Raw genomic sequence first — 22,992 nt, forward strand, 5'->3', positions numbered from 1 at the left:
GTTGTATACATAAAACTAATATAACATTGTGCACCAACTATAATGAAAAACAATCAGCAAAAAAAAAAAAAAAAAAGCAAAAATAACAAGTCAAGAAGTAATTAGCCAGATTCTTCTCTCTCCTCTCAGACTCTTCTATCTTTTTGGTCATATTCCTGCTTATTAGTTACTAAGAGGAATCACAGAAATAAGACATGGAACCAACTTTGTCAATTTTGGTCCTTCTTTAAAATTCAGATCATGATGTCCAAGAGGAGTCTTAGGATTTCTTTCTTCTTTTTTCTTTTTTGTCTCAGCCTTATATCCTGTAGTTTTATTTATGGCCCACGTAAAGTGTGTGTGGTGCAGCGTTGGCCCAGAGTGGGAACTCTGGAATGAGAAGGGCTGGGTATAAATCCAGAGGCAACACTTACAACTCTGTGCCCTTGGGCATCTTCTATAACCTCTCTGTGTCTCAGTATTGTTGAAAAATGAGGATTTCATCTCATGGTATGGTTTTGAGAGTCAAATAATATAATGTAGGTAAAGCATTTAATAGTTCCTGACAGATAACAAGAGCTTAATAAATGTAGGCATTACTATAGGCAGCAAATATACATGCACACATACTAATAAATGTTAGGGATTGGTATTATACTATACTAGTAGCACAGCTTATTACTAGTAAAGCAAACTTAGGTGCCGAGGTATGGGGGCAGGAACACAGCAGAAAGGATTAGGCAGAGGCTGAGTTTGAGGTGGGTTTTGAAGAGTGAGCACAAGTCAGATACGAAGAAGGTATGTGTACTGGGGAGCAGGGTCTTTCAGGATGAGGGAATGATGCTAGTGAAATCACAAAGCATGAGCTTGCACAGTGTGTGGGGTGGGTAGGTGGGGTACCACACCCGTGTCGAGGGACCAATCACAGTGAAGTAGTAGGAATGGAGATCACATTGAGGGAGACCCACAGGGATTGGATAGTAAGAGGAAAATGACTCTTCCGGGCAGGTAGGCTGTGAAAAGATGAAATGTTCTAGGAGTTAGAAAGAACCACAGAAAAGACTGATAAATAATCCAGCATAAAATGTCCACTTGAACAGCGATCAAACTCTTATTTCATTTACAAAATTTGCATTTTCTAGTATGAAGATACTAGAGGTATTTCAGAGGTACAGGTGTAGAAAACACCTGCATCAAATATCCTCATTGCTATTTTTTCTATTAAAAATTGCCACACACGAGAATGAGTGAAATCTGTTTTCTCATGACACATATAAGGAGCTAATGACTTTAGTACAAGTGCAGTTATATTACCAGAATTAAAACCGAAGTTGAGACAAACTTGAAGGAAATAGAATTTTAAAAATATCTGTCTGTATCCATCCCTGAACTGTGAGTAACCTCTTAAAAAATGCATGATGTGCCTTTCCACATAGCTATGCCTGTCTCTAGAAAGTTCTCCTTTTTCCTTTTGGTCCTCTATCTTCTACTTTGGCCTTTAAAATTTAACGGAAGCGTCATTTTCTCTGGGAGCCTTTTCCAAGCCCCCAATCTGCTTTAAATACACATCCTTTTGCTCCCAGCTCTCATGCATATACCCATCTGAACAATTAAACTACATCACAACTGTTGGTGTTACATTTATTTGCAAACTGTGAGGTCGGTGAAGGTAGGGACCATGGTTATTCAGAATAGAGTTTGTGCATGACCCTACGCTCCTAATTACAAACATGTTCCTTAGCATACATGTGGCATTAAATAATTGTATGTTTTTCATTACTTCAACATCAGACAAGCACAGACTGAAAAATGAATTCATTACCCTTAGACTAACAGGATGACTTCCAAACAGGTTTCTTGTTTCTCTACCTGAAAAACTACAAATTGAAAACATGGCAAAATGCCCCAAAGGCATCCGAGGCAGTACAGAAGTCTCAGAAAATGTCTCTCGAAGTTGCTTTGGGCCGTGGTATAAACATGAATTCTTTCCTCCTCAGGTGCACTGAAACTCTACTTCGGTTTCCAGATCAGTCCACCTCCAGATCAATAGTTATGATTTTTCATTATTGTGAAAGAAGAACAACTCTCTCATCCACAAAATAGGCTGTTAACAGCATTACTGGATCATTTTCTCCACGTACGAGCATAAAAACGAAAAGGGGAGTATTCAAGGGATTAATGTTTCAAGGTAAAACCATACAGCGTTTTGCCATAATCTTTCAAGAGAATCTCCTCTCTGGTTCTCCCAAAGCACATTTTCTATACCAAGAAAAATCACTTGAATTTCAAGGCAAAAACAGACCAAAAAAAGTGCCTGGAAATATTTTGTAAAACTTCAGTGCGGAAAAGTTCCTTACAGAACAGGAATAGAAGAAGATTACAGTGAGTTAGTGGATAAAAAAAAAAAAAAAATTCAATGCTAAGAGTGTCAATAACTTTTTGAGAGGCTCCTCCAAATTTGAGCTCGATGCCTAAGATATGCCAGAGGGGGCTGCGTGTGGGAGCACACAGTGGGTAGACTCACATTTCCCCCTCATCTTAGATTAAATATAGCTTTATTAGACACATTGAGGTAGTCATTCTTGAGGGTTATTTTTCAGTCTAGCTCAGTTCCTTTAACCATGCCAGGCTCCGCGGAAACAGGAATAACAAGAGCCAGTGCTGGTACCTCACAGAACTCACAGAAACAGACACAGGCAGCCACCTGTGGTGAGTGCGAAGCTCCACGCACGTGATACCACAACAGCTGCTGTGGGCTCTGCAAAAACGGTGTAGCATCTGGGTTGAGTGTGAGCGATGAGCCTAAAAAGCGTCCAATCAAGTGAAGAAGTATGGGCATGGGTCTCTGAGAAGTCGACCCAAAGAAATCATCAGTTGAGAATCTGGTGAAGAAGTGAAAGGATCCCCAAGCGTGGTGGTGACATTATGGGTGATCTCTTTCTCTTTGGGGATGTATCCTGTAAAGGTCTTGGTGTTATCAGCCCTGGCATTGTGTAGAACACGCTCATGTTGGTCCAGTGAGACAGGGAACTAAGTATCACCCCTCTGAGTGAGCAAATCATATACTAGATTAACAATTTTTAAAAAGATGGAGAGGAAGGCAATATTTTCCATAACAATCACACTGCCAATGGAATGAGAGGCCTAGAATGAGAACAACAAATCATAGACACACACAACATGACCATATTGCTTCCTTTGCCACTTCCTTCTTCGATACGAATGGACTGTGTCCCTCAGGGCCAAGTTACAAGGGTAAGTACAACAGGAAATAAGACAGAGACTCAGGTGGCCCTGTCAGTCCAGTGGGAGGACAAACTGGTGAGCAGATTCTTACAATGCAGCGTTACATGGCACCCTAGGGAACGCTACAGGTGGGAAGGGAAGGCACAGTGGAAGCAACCAAACTGGACTTTGTGAGAAGAGGCAGGGAAGTGACATCTAAACTGAGGCCAACCAGGGCGCCTGGGTGACTTAGTGGGTTAAGCCGCTGCCTTCGGCTCAGGTCATGATCTCAGGGTCCTGGGATGGAGTCCCGTATCGGGCTCTCTGCTCAGCGGGGAGCCTGCTTCCCTCTCTCTCTTTCTGCCTGACTCTCCGTCTACTTGTGATTTCTCTCTGTCAAATAAATAAATAAAATCTTTAAACTGAGGCCAAACAGAAAAAAAGGGGGTGGGGAGGAGAGAACTCCAGACTGACGGACCAACATATAAAAAGTAGAAAGGCAACATGTACACACTCCCTGGGCTGGAAGCAGCTCCAGACAGCCGGAACAAGGACCCCACTGGGAGGTGTGTGCACGTGCGCCATAGCAACAGAGAAGAGAAACGGGCTAGGTTCATAAGTAGGATCCAGATCACCACTAGCCCTGAGAACATATTAGGGACTTTAAGCTTTCTTTTTAGACTAGTTGGGGGGAGGGCCATTACAGAACCTGCAGCGCACAAATGACAGAAGTAGATCTGTACTTCCTGAAGATCCTTCTTCTGCAGGGTGGATGACAGGTTGGAGGGGGCCACGCAGGGCCCAGGAGGGCAGTTAGGAATTTAATCTAAGTATTCCAAAGACCAACATTTGGAGATTGTTTAGAGTAATTTTAAAGCCCATTTGGAAGAATAAACGAGTAAGAATAGATATGACTCCTAAGCTCTTTATCCTCTGTCCTAGCTAAGACATTAAATTCACTGTACAACTACTGTCATTGAAATAGAGTGATAATAGTGCAGAAATGGAGCAGACAGGTGGTTGGAACAAAGACTCAAGAAATATATGGGAATTTAGGTCATGACAAAGTGGCAAGTGGAATTGTTTAAAAAACTAATTGAGCTTTAACTGTACCTAACAACAAAATAAATTCTAGAGGAAGTAAAGATTTAAATGTACTAAACAAAAACAGGTAAAAACCAATGTTAGGCAGTTCACAAAAGGAGAAGAGCAAAGGCTCAGTAAACAGGGATACCAACTTTTACCCAGCAGACTGGCAAGAATGTAAAAAGATAATATTCCTGGACAGTGAGATTATAAGGGAATCAGGACACTCCCACTCCCTTGAAGAGAATATCAAATTGGTATGTCCTTTCTGGAAGACAGTTTAGTAATATAAATCAAACTCTTAAAAATGTGCATGTTGTTTGATCTAGAAACCCCATGCCTAGGAATTTATCCTAAGGAAATAACTGGACAGCTACCTAAACATGTATGTACAATGGTGGCAATTGCAACAATTTTTTTTTTTTTTTAAAGATTTTATTTATTTATTTGACAGAGAGAAATCACAAGCAAGCAGAGAGGCAGGCAGAGAGAGGAGGAAGCAGGCTCCCCGCTGAGCAGAGAGCCCGATGCGGGACTCGATCCCAGGACCCCGAGATCATGACCTGAGCCGAAGGCAGCGGCTTAACCCACTGAGCCACCCAGGCGCCCTGCAACAATTTTTTAATTTATTAATAATTTTTAAAAATTATGTTATGTTAGTCACCATATGTTAGTTTTTGATGTAGTGTTCCAGGATTCATTGTTTGTGTATAACATCCAGGGCTCCACATAATACGTGCCCTCCTTAATACCCATCATTGGGCTCACCCATCCCCCCATCTGCCCATCCCCCTAAAACCCTCAGTTTGATTCCTGGAGTCCATAGTCTCTCATGGTTCGTCAACATTTTGAATAGATACTAGTGACAACTAAAATGTCCTGAAACAATGAAGTACTGTAGAACCATTTAATGTAAAGATACAGAATGATTTTAATGACATGAAAAATATTCGCAGCTTATTGATATTGATAAGTGAATAATCAAGATCACAGAACAGAATGGATAGTACCATTCTATCATAGGTATTTGCACTGGAACAAAAGAGGGAAGTTTATATAGAACTGTTGACAGTTTTCTCCATTGAGATTAGAATTGATTTCTGTTTTCTCCTGTGTTTTCTGAAAATTTATTGCCAGAACTACTTTTATAATCAGAAAAAAAAGCCCTCTATTTCCCTTTACAAAGACGTGTCAAGAATATTGTTGATGGCAGAGTTAACTCAAGAGGAGGCAGGAAAGAGCATGTGCCTGTGTCATATTCCAAGCCATTAATAAGGGCCTGCAGTGTCTCCTTTAGATCCACGGGAAAAACTGGACATAGGAAGACTTTCTACAACAAACCTTCAAAAAAAGATATTTATCCCAAAGGTAGAGATGTCATGAAAAGAAGGGGCACCTGCACTCCAATGTTCACAGCAGTAATGTCCACAGTAGTCAAACTGTGGAAGGAGCCGAGATGCCTTCAACAGATGAAGGGATAAAGATGATGTGGTCCATATACACGATGGAATATTACTCAGACATGAGAAAGGATGAATGCCCAATTTTGCACCCATGTGGATGGAACTAGAGGGAATTATGCTAAGTGACCTAAGTCAAGCAGAGAAAGACAATTACCATATGGTTTCACTCCTATGTGGCACATAAGCAATAGCATGCAGGACCACAGGGAAGGGAGGGAAATCCAAAGGGGGAGAAATCAGAGAGGGAGACAAACCATGAAAGACTCTGGACCCTGGGAAACAAACGGAGGGTTTTAGAGAGGAGAGGATATGGGGAGAGGGTAATGGGTATTGGGTGATGGGTATTGAGGAGGGCACGTGTTGTGATGGTCACTGGTTGTTATACTTAAATAAGGAATCACTGAACACATCAAAAACTAATTATGTACTATACAGTGGTTAACTGAACATCATCATAATAAAAAAAGATGAAAATCCTTGTCAGAAAAGCCAACAGTCTTACTGACTAAATTACAATATATTTTACAGTTCGATCGCATGGATAATCTAGACGGCTGAACCGCACTTTCACACTCAATCCCCATTATCATGCTTGCCTATTGATCAAACCATGTCAAATATTTATAATACAACGTGGGTTAAAGAATTATAGTTTTCAGGTGCTTGGGTGGCTCAGCTAAACGTCTGCCTTCAGCTCAGGTCATGATCTCAGAGACATGGGATCGAGTCCCACATTAGGCTTCCTGCTCAGCGGGGAGTCTGCTTCTCCCTCTCCCTCTGCCCCCCCATTCCCTCTCTTGCTCTCTCTCTAACAAATAAATAAAAATACTTAAAAAAAAAAAAAAAAGAAACGTTTTCTCTCGTGTAGGGCATGCCACAGTTGCATGAATTCTCGTGCCATTTTATGTTTTTTCACTTATGAAAAAATAAAAAGCTGTTTGATATACTCTAACTTTGCCTATCAAGCCTAGCATGTATTATTATGGTGAATGTTGTTTTCATAATAATTCAAAATCAATAATACTACATGCCACCTTACTTTTGTAATGTATGGCTTCCCATGTTTAGTGAAGAAACAGGCATTCTTATTATTAGTATCAATATTATTATTCCTACTTATACAGATAAGAGGAGGAGGTGATATCCCCAAAGTTTTCAAGGTCAGTCACAAATGCAGATTCATACCTGATTTTACTTTCCTGGTGGTAAATTTTTTTTTTTTTTCTGCCTTCTACAAATAAGACTTTTTAAATGAGAAATACTAGAGTTGAATAATTTTATTTTCCTGTAATCTACATAATGCAGAATTTTAAAATTACAGAGCTCATAAATTTCAGTCTCCTGATCTTATTGAGAAAGAAACTGAAGCCCAGGGAGAGGAAATGACTTCTCATATCTCAGCTCATTAGCAGAATAGGAACCAGACCTCAAGTCACTTATTTCCATTATAGTGTTCATTGCGCTACAGAGAGAAACTGAGGACCCTACTATAGTCATGACGATTTAAGAGCAGTTCACGTACATTTAGTTCCCACAATAACCCTGTGAGGTGTTACTACTGTTATTCCCATTTTGGAGAATTTAAGTGACTTTGTAACACCTTTAGTCATAGAGCACAAGGCTTTCTAGCTAAGGCCAGAGCTTTTGCACTCTGAAATCAAGGCTCGGGTGTGCTTTCTATAACTAACTCTCAATTCGAAAGGAGCCATTGCTGTAAAGTTTTGGAAACTTAAAACTATATAGCAATCTTATAAAAAGATTCACAAAGTGTAAGATAATTATTTTCCAAGAAAAAAAATCTCTTCGATCATAGATCTTCTCAAAGCATAGGCTTTCTATAGATAATGAAAACTGAACTCAGAGAATAATGAAAGCTTACCACTGTTTAGTTTAGCAAGAAATTCGAGAGGGTTCTGATCCAAGTTAACCTTTGTATCATTAATATCAGGTGGCTTACAGCTTAAATAGAAATCATCAATGTAAGCGTCTAGGGCTTCGGAGGCAGAGAAATACGGCTTTTCTTTATACTGGATGGAACCATCAATATTAAAGGAGATGCTGTTGAAGACTAAAGTTGCTGGAAGAGAAGGTTCAGAAGTGCTAAAGTGATGTTTCTTAACTGACGTTGCCATGACTTTTTCAAACTGGGCTGCAATGTCCATTCATCTTTCAAAAAACCCTAAACACAGAAAAAGGTAGACACGATTTCAGTTAAATAGGGCTGGGTGATGATATAGAATCCTTGCTACTCTGCATCGTGTGTATTTATTTTCTTACAAAAGCAATTGCTTTTTCTCCCCTTCTATGCTTTATGTATATTGAGCTCTCAAGCAATGTTCACCGATTAACAGTTTTACTGACATGGCCAGAAGTAGAAGTTGCACTTGAGAAACAAATTAGGGAACTAGAATATGAGCTTTGCCAGGTAAAGCATAACACAGAGGTTTTACTTTCCTTTGGTTTTAGTTTTACTGCATTGGATGAGTAATTGAGGAGTCTTGAGATATTTTTATTTGCTACAATAAAATAGGACAAGCCTCCAGAATCATGTTGTAGTTTTTATTCCCTATGCCTGTTTCCACTCCATGAATGGGACAGGGGAAGCCATGTAAGAAGACAAGAAAACAGGAACAGAGGACCCTGGTACAAAAATGATGTCAGAGACATCATGTGTTGAAAGGAGTAGATTTAGTAGGACATTGGGTCCTCTGATCTTCTAGTACTCTGGCCTTCAAGCAAGAGTTCAGCTGCCATGAGCCTTTGTAGTCCCACCTTCCATCAACCTCTTCCTCTCCACAGCAACTATGAAAAACAGGTGCTATCAGTAGTCTCATTTCCAGGATAAGAATATGACGGCACAAGGAGATGAAATAGCTTGTCTGAAGGTATAGAGCAAGGAATCAATAGCTAAGGTTGGATTCCAGTGGTAGGATCTGAGCTTGAACTTAACCACTGCACTAGACCACCAGCCCCACCGTCTCAGGTGTGCTGGAACTGCTGGTGTGACCTGTGATCTCTAAACGTCAGCTTCTGGTAACATGCCAGAATTGTCTGCCAAGGTTGGGTGCCTGAGTTCCGTGGTGTCTCATTTCTCCAACATTTAAGAGCATTCACTGGTATGTGCGAGGGGAAATGCCATTTATTTGATAACAACATATAAGTAATGCCAAAGAGAGAGTACTCACTTTTCAGTCCTTTGAAATTCAAATGGATACGTTGTATTTTCAGAATGTTACATTACATGACATCATAATGCCCCAAATTTCCATCTGTGGAGTATTGTTTTGTTTCCTCTAATGTAATGAAGTTATACCGATGCCTCAGAACCTGAAGAAAACTATAGATCCTCTTTCCACAAAAATGCACAATGGCAGACACAAATACAATGGGCTCTAAGATTCTGGTAGCTCATTCACAGTCCTCTTGCAGCTGAACCCTACAGGAAGACTTTCTATCCAAAGGAAATGATAGACACGGGAAGAAAGGAAGGACAAGAAGGCTAATTAGGAAAAGAACAGCAAGAAGATTCTTACCAGGAACGAAACAAACTAACATGGCACCATCTACTCTTGGAAATATGATAAGAATATATATTCTGTTATTTTAAAGGCTTAGCTCAAAACGTACTTTTCGTCTGTAAATCATAATCATGGTCATCTTTGTCGTCCTCCTCTAGATCTGTGAGTATGAACTGTTACTAAAACAGACGAAGGGCTTTAGAACAAAGGAAGAAGTAGGTTCAATTCAGTTCTATCTTTCACTAGCTATGTGCCTCTATCCCCTCCCTAATATGTGATTTCTTCCTTTTTAAATTCTGCTTAATAATACTTCACTCATAGAGTGGCTGCTTTGATCGTCTGCTACTTTGTACCAGAATGGTCACAGAAGGGTTAAAATACTGAAATACTTTCAGGACAGCTGGTAAAAGCTGCTGCCCTTCAGATGTAACCTCCCACCCCATGCCTACCTCCTGTACCAGCGCCTTCTTGCTACCTCAGCCCTGACCCACCTCACCCAGAAGCCCTCAGACCTTCCCACAATCCAGCAAGATAAGGGGTACTTTCTGGCTCTCTAGGACTCTGCACCAGCTCTGGCTGATGTCCCTTCTGTCTGGCCAGTGTCTGGCCATACAGATTATTAAATGTGTTGAATATCTTCCATGAGAAGATAATGGTATGCAGAACCTGTTCATGTTTTTCCTTTCCTCGTCCTTAGGTACTTTGCCTCACCCAATTCATACGAATCATAGCTTGACCTACATGTCAGGTGGATATGTGTCGTATAACCTCTCTAAGTTCAAACAAAATAAGGAGTGGATGAGTATCCCAGGCTTTCCAGCCCATGGCAGTTGCTCGATACAGGTGTGTCGAACTGAATCTCAGTCAAGATGTTCCTTTTGCTATAAAGCATTCCAGCGTGATTCCTGCAACCGTGACAATGTTCAGGAAGATCAAGTTCTTTGGGTTTATGAGTAGCTGCTGAGAGAAACAAAATGGGCAAATAGGATAACGTTATCAAGTCAAGGATTTAATGAGAGGAGGGTTCAATGCACAGAACAAGAAGCTGATGAGGGAGCTGGTGAGATTATCATCCATGGGGGCAATATTTTTGAGGTTCACTTACAGCAAATCCTTAGCACCCGACTGTCCTATGTCCATCTCTAGCTCAAAGTCCAGTTTTAACTGGAAATTTAAAGGTGTTTTCTGTATCACCTAATTACATGAATAACACTGTAAAGGAAACTTGATATTTACGTATTTCTAAAACAATATAGAGGGAAAAATCAATGTGTGAGACATGTTGATAGTCCTGGTGAGTGAACGTTATTTATAAACTTAGGTTTATTTCGTGGCTTCCATTTTATCATACACATGGTGATGTGCAAATTCATTCTCTTGGATTTTCACCTCTTTTTTTTACTTGTAGGGGATAAGCAAAGAAAGGAATGACTACTCTTCTAGTTTAAAAGCAAGATGACCATATGCAATAACTAAGAGAAGAAAAAAAATCAATAATTTCCTAAATAAAAATCAAATAAAATGCAGATTGTCTGGCTATTTCCCCTGGCAATTTCATGTTTGAAGTTGGTCCACCTCTATTCTCTTTGATAGTATTTTAAAAAATGTATTCAATCTATAAAACCTCAGAGACCATCCATCAACCAGGAGGCAACAGATTCCTGAAGAATATAGAAGATTTCAAGTAGGACTAGAGAATATTAGCTCTGTCTTCCTTATTACTTCAGGTCACATCAGACTCAGTCAAAGAAGTGGAGTCCCTCGATCCTGGGCAGGTAGAAAGGTTTAGAGATTTGCACAAAGTTCAGTTTCCTTCTCTCATTCAATTCAATTAAACACAAAATTATTGACTGCCAATGCGTAAGGAATCATGCTAAGTGCTGCATAGGGATACAGTGATGGATTAAACTTTATTTCCTCACAAGAAGCTTATAGTCTAGTAGGAAGGATAAAAGCGGCACATAAATAAGTGCCACCGAGCACCCCCAAGGGTGACTGGAATACAGAGAAGAGAAATTACCTCTGTTTGATGGAATTTGGGAAAGTTTCATTTTAGACAGACTATTTAAACTAGGACTTGCAAAAGAGGTAGGATTTAGAAACATGGAAATGGGGGAAAACACAATCCAGGAAGAAGGAACCACATAATCAAAGGCAGTGAGTGAAATAGAGATACAAAGAGAGACACCTGCTTGCATGTCTAGATGGAGGACTAGATCTGATTTTCTTGGGTTGTCAGGTAGTGAGAGAAGAGGGTAGAAATACAATCTTCTCTACTGGACAGCCAAAGTGGTGAGCTTCAGGGCCAGGTATGATATCTACCTTACAAAAAAGGAAAACTGAGCCGCAGAGAGCTTTGAGAGTGCTCTCAGGGAACAGATCTAGTGAGTAGCAGATCTGAGACTTAGAACGTCAAAGGTCATATTCTTTCCACCGCATCCCCAGGTTCACCATCTACCTGTCTTCCCCCAAGAACAGCTGAGTAAAATAAGCACAGACTTTCCTGGCCATGCCTTCCCTCTGTACCTGGTGATGAACTCCAAATCCAAGCGAGAGTATCCTGCCGTACCTGTGCAGCAATCAGAAGTCTGTACCCCAGTTTAGATCATTGGTGGACTAATGTTTTTGAAAGTCTATTTGGGCGTGGGGGTGGAGGGCACCTGGGTGGCTCAGGTCATGATCTTGGAATCCTGGGATCGAGCCCCACATCAGGTTCTCTGCTCAGTGGGGAGACTGCTTCCCCCTCTATCTCTGCCTGCCTCTCTGCCTATTTGTGTTCTCCACCCCTCTCTCTGTCAAATAAATAAATAAATCTTAAAAAAATAAGAAGAAGTCGAAGAAGAAGAAGAAGAAGAAGAAGAAGAAGAAGAAGAAGAAGAAGAAGAAGAAGAAGAAGAAGAAGAAGAAGAAGAAGAAGAAGAAGAAGAAGAAGAAGGAGAAAAGAAAGTCTACTTGGGTCATCTAGTCAATGGGATATATTACTAGCCAGAGCCCATAGATGCCAGCTATCTCAGGATGCTTGAGGGAGACAAGAAGCATCAGGGCAGAAATATTCCTTAATTTTACGGGTTTTGTCCAAGAAATGTAGTAATCAAATAAAACGTGTTTTACTCGAGAGATTATCTTCTCTGTTGTCATTCTGATTCTGATAAAGTTTTGAGCCTTCAAAGATCAAGCTATAGACACGCTATGCTTCAGAATTTGAATTTTAGTAGAATAAAGTCCCTGCAATGCAACTTTAAGTTTCTCGGTATGGAGGGTCTAATGGAAATACTTCACCCATTACATTAATCGCCAGACACTGTGACAATACCTTGTACCTGTAATACCTTCTTTGAAGGACAGCTTACACATATTGTCACTATTATTAACTATTCAGATTTTAAACCACAGGCTGATTCTTAATTACCAAGAAAGAATTAGAGAGGAAACCAGTGTTTGAAACACGTAGGACTTCACAGATCAAAATGTTCTCTTTGAGGCTTGTTCAGTAGTAATTTGGTACACGGTAGACAATGGGCAATAATGTAAACTGGTGCTACCCTTGTATTTTGCAGTTTGGGGTATGTAATATATTATTTTGTTTATTATTTACAACAGGTGGAGGTGAAGAAGGAGAGAGAGAGAGAGAGAGAGAATCTCAAGCAAATTTCCAGCTGAGCATGGAGCTGAATGTGAGGCTCGTGACCATGAGATCATGACCTGAGCCAAAATAAAAAGTCAGACCCTTAACTGACTGAGCCACCTCGGGTCCCTGGGGTATGTAATATTTTAGGTTAATAGCTTATCACAGTGCTCTGTCACAATCTTTTACAAACCCAAATAGCAACCCTTATAGACACATGTAAAGAATAAATACAGTAAATGCAGAAAGGTAATACAGAGCAGAGTGTCAGGCGTCTGGCCCTGGTAGCACACTGATTAGTTTCACATCTAGCAGCATGATTTGGGGCAAACTACCCAACTTCTCTGTCCCTAAACTTCCTCATCTCTAAAATGGTAATAGGAACCAATTCAGGGGCGCCTGGGTGGCTCAGTGGGTTAAACCTCTGCCTTTGGCTCAGGTCATGATCTCAGGGTCCTGGGATCAAGCCCCGCTTCGGGCTCTCTGCTCAGCAGGAAGCCTGCTTCTCCTCTCTCTCTCTCTGCCTGCCTCTCTGCCTACTGTGATCTCTGTCTGTCAAATAAATAAATAAAATCTTTAAAAAAATTTAAAAAAATTTTAAAAAAGAACCAATTCACAGCCCTGATATAAGGTGATGATATGGTTAACATGTAGAAAAATGCCTTAATATACATGGAAGGTGTTCAGTAAATGGAAGTTGCAGTTGTTATTATGATTGCTTAATATACATTAGTATGTATCACCTACTTGTGATAGGACCTCTTGCTAGAATATTCATTTCCCATGGGGACACATATATTTTGTGATTTCAGGGAATTCTACCCTGCCCAGACAAGCCGTGGTGTAGCAACTTTAGAATATTAAGCACCAAAATAAGAAGCCTAGAATTCCATTCATTGTATCCATTAATCTCCTTAAATTCACATTCCATAGATAAAAGGATTATCCTAAAGCAGGATCGATACTTGATTCATTCCACATTCTAGAATCTTCTGTAGAGCCCAGGAAGCCTGAGGCTGGAGGAGAGGCATCAGCAAAATTTAAATTATTTCCTAAATCTTAAGCTTTAAGAGTTATTGTGTTCTGCTCTAGGGACTGCTTTTCTCTCTATGTCATTTAGCGTTTTTTCCCCCAAAACATATTCAGTTTCTCTTTATTTCCAAATCAGAATACCCACCATTATTGTTCTTCTAATGTAGATGTGAGCACTTCAGCAAAAATAGCTGCCAAAAGGCTTTAAAAGATTTTATTCACTTTAATACGCCATGACTAATTGGGGAAAACAGCAAACAAGCACATTAGGATCCTATCTGTAGGCCTGTAACCACTCACTGGCACATGGGCGACACGTTCAGTGGACTGTATTGGGTAATGAGGAAACAATTCCCTTGCTTGGTGGAAATCTCTGTGAATATAATTGCAAGGAGGAGGCAAGGAGTTTTTACTCAGGGTTTCTAAACTAGAGAATATCATCCATCACCTCTGAATACATTGTTTTTATTATGGAAAAGATATTAGAATCAGAAAGGGAGCACATGCACTCTGCATTTTGAGTTTTCTCAGCAAAGGTGGTGGCATCTGGAAATTATTGTGAAAAAATTAAAACACTAGGAAGTAAAGGGGGTTCCGGGTAAGTTTAATGGAAGAGAAGTAAGGGGGTTCTGTTTAAGTTTAATGGAAGAGAAGTATTCTACTTTTTGGGAAAAATGAACAAAAATTTCTTAATACAAAATCAAATGAGGAAAAACAAATTCTTATTCCACTACTCCTATGTGTAGGCCCTACAGTGGGGGCTACGGAGAAAAACAACTATCAGAGATGCCTTTGCCTTCTTGGAGATTCTAAAACAGTGGGAGACAGAAGCATGATTTTGAGATTTAGCAACTGGCATGGAGCAATTTGTGTTAAGGTGACGAGTAGAGTCAACAAGTAAAGCCTTGCACAGGCGGTGCTGGGCAAAGTATCCCACTTGCAAGCTGAGGCGCCATGTCCTTCTCTCTCCACATGCTTTTCCCTCATTTGACCAAAGCTGATTTGACTAATGAGAAGTCTAGCCTTTCCTCTTAGAATCTGATGAAAGATTTCCACTTCTGGGACTCTGACTTGGGACTTTCATTAGGGCCTATGTATGCCTCACAAATGGCAGAAAGGCACAGATGAGGATTATAAAACAGGCTATAAGCTTTTCATTTCTAGTTCATTTGATCTATGAAGGAGAAATGCCAGTTGCTTGACCTGAAAGATTTGAGATACAAAGAATATTAAAAACAAAACAAAACTCCAACACTGAAGTGTTTTAATTTGGTTGTTCTAGGGTAAACTTTATTGTGCTCACAATTAATTGTGTCAAAGGAGTTGCAGTTGGTGAATGTGTGATGGCTCTGCCACTCTTGATATGGGCTGGGTCCTTGGTTCCTTGATAGTGATTCTAGATCCCAGGTTCTCAGTTTTCACACATAATTTTCACTGAGTTTCCAAATTTACAAAAGAATCAAAACCCCCCATGAATCTCTTTCCCTCAAGTATTAACATGTAATCAATCTAACTACTACTCTATTATAATTTTCCAAATATCTGTTTTGCCAAACACCAAGCTACTAAAACAGGGCACGTTATAAACTTTAGGTACCTTTGTAAAGTGAACAGCTCACATCTTCACACAATTTTAACAATTTTATACTAGCCTACCTATCTCCTAAAAATATCACCTAATATGAATACTCATTTGGGAAACAGAAGAAGCAAACAATCTATCATCTCCAAATTAGCGGTTCCTCCATTTATTAATCTGATGTAGTACAAGCTTTATCCCAGTATTAACTGTTCTTCTGTTTCTTACACGCCTTGGCATGTCAGCATTTATGTCACCAAGATGATATTGAACTCAAGAAATTGTTGACCCACGCTAGACCTAAAAGAAGAAATTATTTGCTATAAGGACATGGCAAATCTACCATAAATCCCATCCAAGAGATTGTTTCTTCTGCTCATACCAAACACATAGCAGTGAAAACTTAAAACAAAACTAAGAGAGCATAGGCACACTTCAAAACAAAATAAGCATCTCTGTGGCCCAAACTTCGAACTGAAATGTACACTATTGGGTGGAAACTGGAGTGGCCTATTGGGATCAGGGTTGGATAGACTGTAGTGGCCTGATGAACACATAGAATCTGAGAGAAACGAGATTAAAAGCCCATAGATGCAGGATGTCAGTGGTTATAGGATCATCACATGAGACAGTGAGGTGGAACAGGCATCCCTGCTAGGGGGCAGAGGTTGAAGATGCTGTGACCACTACCAGGGCTGTGATGGCTACTTGGTTGCAGAGGAGGGAAGGAGCAGAGTTACCAGGCACCAGAGCTAAGCTCCAGATTTAAACCCTCTCAGTCACAGGAAAAGAAGCCCTAGCGGTCTTATAAAAACCTGCTTCCCAATGGTTAAGCCCGGGAGGACAGAAGACAACTATAACAATTTGGGATAAGAAGAAGTGATCTTGAGGAAAGGGGGAAAAAGTAAAAAATCAAAACAACAACAACAACAACCAAACCAAAACTTCCATCAAAGATGAACCTGCAAACAAAAAGCATAATACAGTACCAAAGTGAATATAGTCCATGTCAAAAATATAGTAACAACAGAGAGATAGATCAAGTTCTACAGAAGAGGTGGGATTTGAATCATACTTGCAGGAAGAAGTTTTGGAAAGGTAGAAAAGGAAGGGGCATTTTGTGAAGAAGAAACATCATATGCAAAATCATGGAAGTTGGATGTGGAAAGCTGCTTGCTTTTTAGGAGGCACTGGAAGGTTGATGAGATACTTTGGAAATGCTGGAAAAGGGAGACATGCTTTATAAATTGAGATGGGGCCAATCTATGATGTGCCCAATTGCCATGGAGAAATGCTAAATGTGACTTGTGAACAATGGGAGCAGGCAAAGATGTGATGAGGGAGTAACAGCATGGCAATAGGAGGAAATAGAGGGGGAATGTGGTGGCGGCCAGACATTTCAGGAGGTGCTGAAAGTAGTTAAGATATTAAAGGAGGATGTCTGTGCCATAACGATAAAACAAAAATGGAAAAAAGATGGTTCTAAGGTAGATTTCATAAGTAACAGATTGGGTTAGCCACGGGGGAAAACCAAAGGGGAAATTTTAAGTATTTCAGGTCTGGGAGTCTACTGCCACTCAAACAGTGGTGAAAATTAGAAAAGGCATTCCCTTAGGAATAAATTTTTAATAAAAATCTAATTTAGTGGTGCTAGTATTTTATATTCTTATTTCTTTTATTATTTATTTAAAAAACTGTAAGCAGGAAGACGGAGAAAACATGGGATGGCTTAGCAGCCACCACCAAGACTGAACAAACGTTGACGAAATCGCACCAGATATTTTTAAAGAAATAAAGTGTTGCAGATACAACTATAGACCAACATCTCCAACTCATTTCCCTCTTTCATCCCCCAGAGGCAACAACTATCCTCAACTGGGTGTTGTTATCTTTCAGCTATGGAGGTTTTTGTATTTTTCCTATAATTGGATATTTTTATAATATATACTATTGTTTTGTGTGCCTTAAAAATTCACATAAAATCATGCTGCATTTTTTTTTTGCAATCTTTTTATTTCTTTTTTCCTCACTATTATGCTTTGAATATGTGTTAACGTTGATACAAGTAGACCTAGCTTACGGATACATCATATTTGAAGGAAATTAGATACACTGAAGGTCAGGTGGGAGATTAGAGCTGTAGGTGCTGATTTGAAGCCTATAAACATACAGAGAATAATTGAAATGTGAGTGCAGCCTTGTTTTCCATGCGAGGATGAAGCATCCTCTAGACTCTGAGTTCTTGGAATGCAATGACCCTGCATTACTCATCTTTGAAAGCCCCACAGACCCAGTCATGATGTGAGATTCCATGAAAGTCTGCAAAATGAAGGAATGGACAAATAAATAGCATCCTCCCTCCCCTGCTCTTCTTTTGCTATAAAATATACATTGCACAGTTTGGAAACTGGCAACCAGAGGCAAATTTGAACTATAAGTAAACTTTATTAGCCAACACAGTATTATTTTTTCAATAGAATCAACATTTTAAAACTGTGAGATTTCCCGATAAAAAACCCAGACACCTGGCTTTTATTTCAAAATCTAAATATCTGATAATGACTGGCTTGTACTTCTGCCTGGCACAAATCGAGGTGAGTAGCTGCAGCCACCTTTAAACAGGCCATATGTTTCCAGCATGACACCACCCCTTCCCATGGTGGCTCTGACACCAAGGCCAATTGTCAGTTACAATGGATTTGCTGGCCCTGTTGTTCTCCTGATGGTGGGAGATATTTCATTGTATCCTAGGGGATAAATAGAGATGGACTGATAGGGCCCAGTGCTTCACACCAAATTGGAGAGAACACGGTTCTTTGCAAAAGTGAAGACTATATCCTTAGATGTTTAACGTACAATGGTACACCCTGACAGAGTGTCTAGGTCGGACAGTCTAGGTCGTGGGGAATGGTATTTATTTATTAAATAAATATTAAAAATTTGGATTCTGTTGGCATTTCAATAAGCAATCCAGCCCTCTCTTCTTAAATACTTTTAGAATACAATACCTTTACATGAGCTATAAAGAAAGAAATTTTCTCTTTAGTGTTTTAGTATTTATTTTTGCACAGTTTTTATCCCAATAAAAAATCCTCCCTAATAAGTGGGAAGCCTTCCTAATCTCTGTTTTCTCTTTTAGATTGCCCCAGATGGGAGCAGTCATAACTCTGGTAGAGCTTTTTATCAGCACATATAATAATTCTAAAAATTGAAATGTGTATGGTTTTGATTTAAATAAGAAAATACGGGAGTGGTTCTTTTAACTCTAGCTCTAGCAGATCTGCCTCATCAAATCGCCATCTTTAAACAATGTGAGACAACTCTGGAATAACAACTTCTCAGTCCAGGATGCACCACCAGGAAGGCTCCTGGAGGGAGAAAGATGACAAGCTGTCGGTATACAGTTGATCCCCAAGAAAAGTTACTCTTTGACTATAGGAGGACCCTCAGTAAGGCAGAACACTTCTGTCCTTGGGAGTCACTCTGGGGGCCCAATTCTTACAGCTGGACAGAGTACAGCAGCAGAAAAGGTGGGGGACAAGGAGGCTCAAGGTTCTAGGTGGGGTGTCCTTATGGCTGAAAATGATACTTTGAGCTTTATTCTGATCTTCTGCTCGAATGAATTAAGTCTTTCAGGTGGTCCTTTACCTCAATAGAAGGTTATTTTTATTGAGGAAGAAATGGTGTTTGATTAAAGTAATTTTTTCCCAAGCTTAGGAGTGGAGGAGAAGCAGTTCTAAAAGCTGTACCGTCCCTTATCCCATGTTTATATGGGTTTAAGTGGGTTTATTTCTAGCTACAACAGTTTCTTTTCACTGCATTTTAAGGATTTCCCCCCTACATTTAGCGTGTATCAAGCTAAATGTATTTAAGAGAATTAATAAAATCTTTATTATTGGTTAAGAGAAAGACAATACACAAAGCATGATAGCCATAATGCCTTTGAGACAACAAGAGGCACTCTATTTTAGATGATTTTAAGGATTATTCTTAAATACTGTTTTTTAAATAAGCATTTGTTTTGAAGATCCAACTTAAATTTTGGTTCTTACAGAACCAAAAGATATTTTAAATTTTATAAGTAAATAGTTTACCATCCTCTCTCACCTTAATAAGGTGATTCCTTCCTGGGATGGCAAATTCTCAATTTTAAAATGTACTTACTAATGAAATAAGTGGCACATAATTATTTGAATAATAAATAAACAATATTACAATGAATAGTTTTTATTTGACTGATATGTTGATGCAGAAAAAAACCCCAGAGAGACAAAAGAAATCAATAAGAACAATGGAAACAATGCACATCATTATTGCTACTACCAATTAGTAAATTACTTGAGAACTTAATGCAGCTGAAGCTAACTGTAGATCTGAATGAAGCCTCTCTGAAGCAAGAAATGGTCGTTGTAATATGAAGAAATGCCCAGTAAGTATGGTACTAAATAAATTTGTCATCTTATATTCTTGTAATCCATACCTCTATGGAGCATTTTGGAGGTGTGACTACATTTGGATATGATAAGCAATTAACTTAAAAATCCCTCATTTAAAAAGCAACTCCTGGGGCACCTGGGAAGCTCAGTTAAGTGTCTGACTCTTGTTCTCAATTCTGGTCATGATCTCGGTTGTGGGATTGAGCCCTGTGTTGGGCTCCATGTTTAGCAAGGAGTCTGCTTGAGATTCTGCCCCTCCCCCTCTGCCCCGCCCCCTCAAAAATAAATAAATATTAAAAAAAAAAAAAAAAAAAAGCTAGCTCCTGAACTCTTTGGTTTTCTTACTGAGCTCTAGCAATATTGTCCCCTCGATGAGACATATAAACCAAGTTCATTGTAGTCCCAGGGCCTTTGCATTTGCTATTCCCTCTATGTAGAACACTTTTCCCTTAGATATCCACATGGCTTTCAGGTCTCAGCTTTCAAAAGTCATCTCATCAGCGAGGCCATCCCTGACTATCCTACCACAAATAGTGCCTTTCCCCCACACCCCCCTTTAACTCCCTACACAACAGTATGAGCACGCATTTATTTGCATATTTATTGTCTGACTCCACCATTAGAAGTTAAGCTCCATAAATGTAGGAACAACCCTTGTTTGTTCACTGCTGCGTAAAGCCCCATCACCCAGAGCTTCATCATTTAGTAGGCACTCAGTTAATAATTGTAAATGAAGTTGTCATTGTACATTTCTTTTTAAAAACAACTTTGTTTTATATCCTTCAAAACAAAACATTTAAAAAGCTACACGTCCACACATATGTAATAATACAGTGTCACACAATCCTTGAGGATTTCCATTTCATTCATTCATTCATTTATTTATTTATTTGTTTGTTTATTTTAAGAGACAGAAAGAGCATGTGATCAGGTAGGGAGTGGCAAAGGGAGAGAGAGAATCCCAAGCATGCTCCACACTCAGCGCAGAGTACGACCCAGGGCCCAATCTCACGACCGATCACACCAGAGCCAAAAATCAAGTCGGACACTCAACTGACTGAGCCACCCGGGCTTCCTAATGTACTATTTCCATTTTATAGGCTACTAAAAAGAAATGCACGTACCAATCTCTATATAGATTCTAATTTAACATAAACTGTATATACACACTGAATTCAATCTAAGAAAACAATTCTTTCTCCTTTCAAATGGTTGTTTCTGACGGTATATCTAGTCTGTGCTCTAAACTTGGATATTTAAAAGATATATTCCTTGAAGGACCCAGATTTGTACCTACCATATACTCACTAGAAGCTCAACTGTTAACTCTTGGTGAATTGTTGCTATACAATTTTCCTGTAAAATCTCTCTAGCAGAAAAGAAAATGAAGTTCTATCTTGCTTTTAGATCAGAAAAATGGTCTTATATAGCATAAACTCCCCAAATATCTCTCAGGTTAACACAAAGGTCCTACATACAAAATAAACAAAGGCTTGTCTTTCTATTAAAAAGAATCCAATTGCTTTATAAAGATAGCCATCAAAATAAATCAGTGCTCATGCTTCTCTAAAACTAAACTGTCCAGTCTTTTCTATGATTGTTCTGCAGGTGCCTAACCTGCAGATGATTCAACAGTTGGCCATTTGTGAGGCAAAGCTCTCTTTACTGTGACCTCATTAGAATCGTCCTCATCTATCTTCAAACCTTAATTCTATTACTAAAATGTGCTCAAGCATCCATACACTAAAATAAGATCAATATCATAACACACCATACTACCTTTTTTTTTTTTTTAGATTTTATTTATTTATTTTGAAAGAGAGAGACACATAGGGCAAGCATGAGTGGGGGAGAGGGGCAGAGGGACAAGGAGACTCCCTGCTGGGCATGAGGCCAGACAGGAAGCTTGAGCCCAGGACCCTGAGATCATGACCTGAGCCAAAATCAGACACTTAACCCAATGAGCCACCCAGGTGCCCCTACCACACCACCTGTTATAATGATGTGCTTATCTAGTCAAATGAGTGGCAATATTCTAGTATTAGAATATTTATCAAATTGTTCCTATGTCACAGATAAACATTTAATGGTGTTTGAGGCGAGGAAGAAAAATAATAAAATTTATGAATTATCCTCATTGATATTTTAAATCAAGAACTTATTCCTCAGCTAACAACTTATTAATGAAAACTGTTTATTATTAATCCAGGTTCTGCTACTAAAAATATGTTTATATTATACAACTATAATACTTAAAATCTTTTTATTTCATAGGAACATAACACTATACAATACTTATGTAAAATTTTACAAAGCACTCTCACATATATTTCCCATAAGCCATTTTTAGTTCAGTATTTCATACAATTTCACATTCTAACACACTTCTATTTTCTGCAGAGATGTGTGAATAGAGGCTAAGTTATTAATTATAAATTCAATTTTATGTATTTATATATTTATATTTACTGATTGCCTGATATCTTCCAGGCATTTTGCTAGGTGCTAAAGATACTGAGAGGAGTAAGATATGGGCCATGACCTTTATAGTAGTGGCTGTTTAGACATGGAGAAAGTAAATGTATTTTTGTAAGGCATCCAATAAATTTGCATGTACATGTTTGTATGTATATATATATGTGTATATTCACAAATATACATAAATCACATACATATATATTATGTATATACATATAATTATCATATGTATATCATCTGATCTCCCCACATAAGTCAATAGTTACTTATACTCTGAACACAGATAAATATTGAAGTTGGAGTAAATGTTATAATTTTTAGGAAAATCAAAGCTTAATATGCAGATATATGGTGACTTTCCTAGAAACAGAAATATGCTCAAGGTTCCAGCTGTGATGAAAGGTTCATGGCCTTATAGAAACTGAGTAATATTTTGGGGGGAAAAATGGCTCCTTCACAGTAATCTGAAAGCAGTTGCCCTTCAGAGTCAGAAGCAACCTATGTAGCTGATTTGAACTTCCTGGGCTGAGTAACCGCTGGGCAGAGAGGTTAAAGATCTGTCTCTGGAGAT

At 39.1% G+C, this 22,992-nt stretch overlaps 1 protein-coding gene across 5 annotated transcripts in view; it reads right to left on the reverse strand.

Moving 5' to 3' along the window:
- The window catches only part of GRIP1 (glutamate receptor interacting protein 1), a 677,260-nt gene that overhangs the window by 227,557 nt on the left and 426,711 nt on the right, over positions 1-22,992 (reverse strand). For 4 of the 5 annotated variants that reach the window (XM_059186253.1, XM_059186252.1, XM_059186251.1 and 1 more), the window contains exon 1: positions 7,633-7,926. The exons of the other annotated variant lie outside the window; for it this stretch is intronic. In XM_059186253.1, the coding sequence (XP_059042236.1) occupies positions 7,633-7,915 (283 nt within the window). In that variant the 5' untranslated portion in view covers positions 7,916-7,926. Of the gene's footprint in view, positions 1-7,632; positions 7,927-22,992 lie in introns of those variants that run through there. 5 annotated transcript variants of the gene reach the window in all.

This window comes from Mustela lutreola, chromosome 8 (assembly GCF_030435805.1).
Source record: "Mustela lutreola isolate mMusLut2 chromosome 8, mMusLut2.pri, whole genome shotgun sequence".
In the NCBI taxonomy this organism is placed as follows: domain Eukaryota; kingdom Metazoa; phylum Chordata; class Mammalia; order Carnivora; family Mustelidae; genus Mustela; species Mustela lutreola.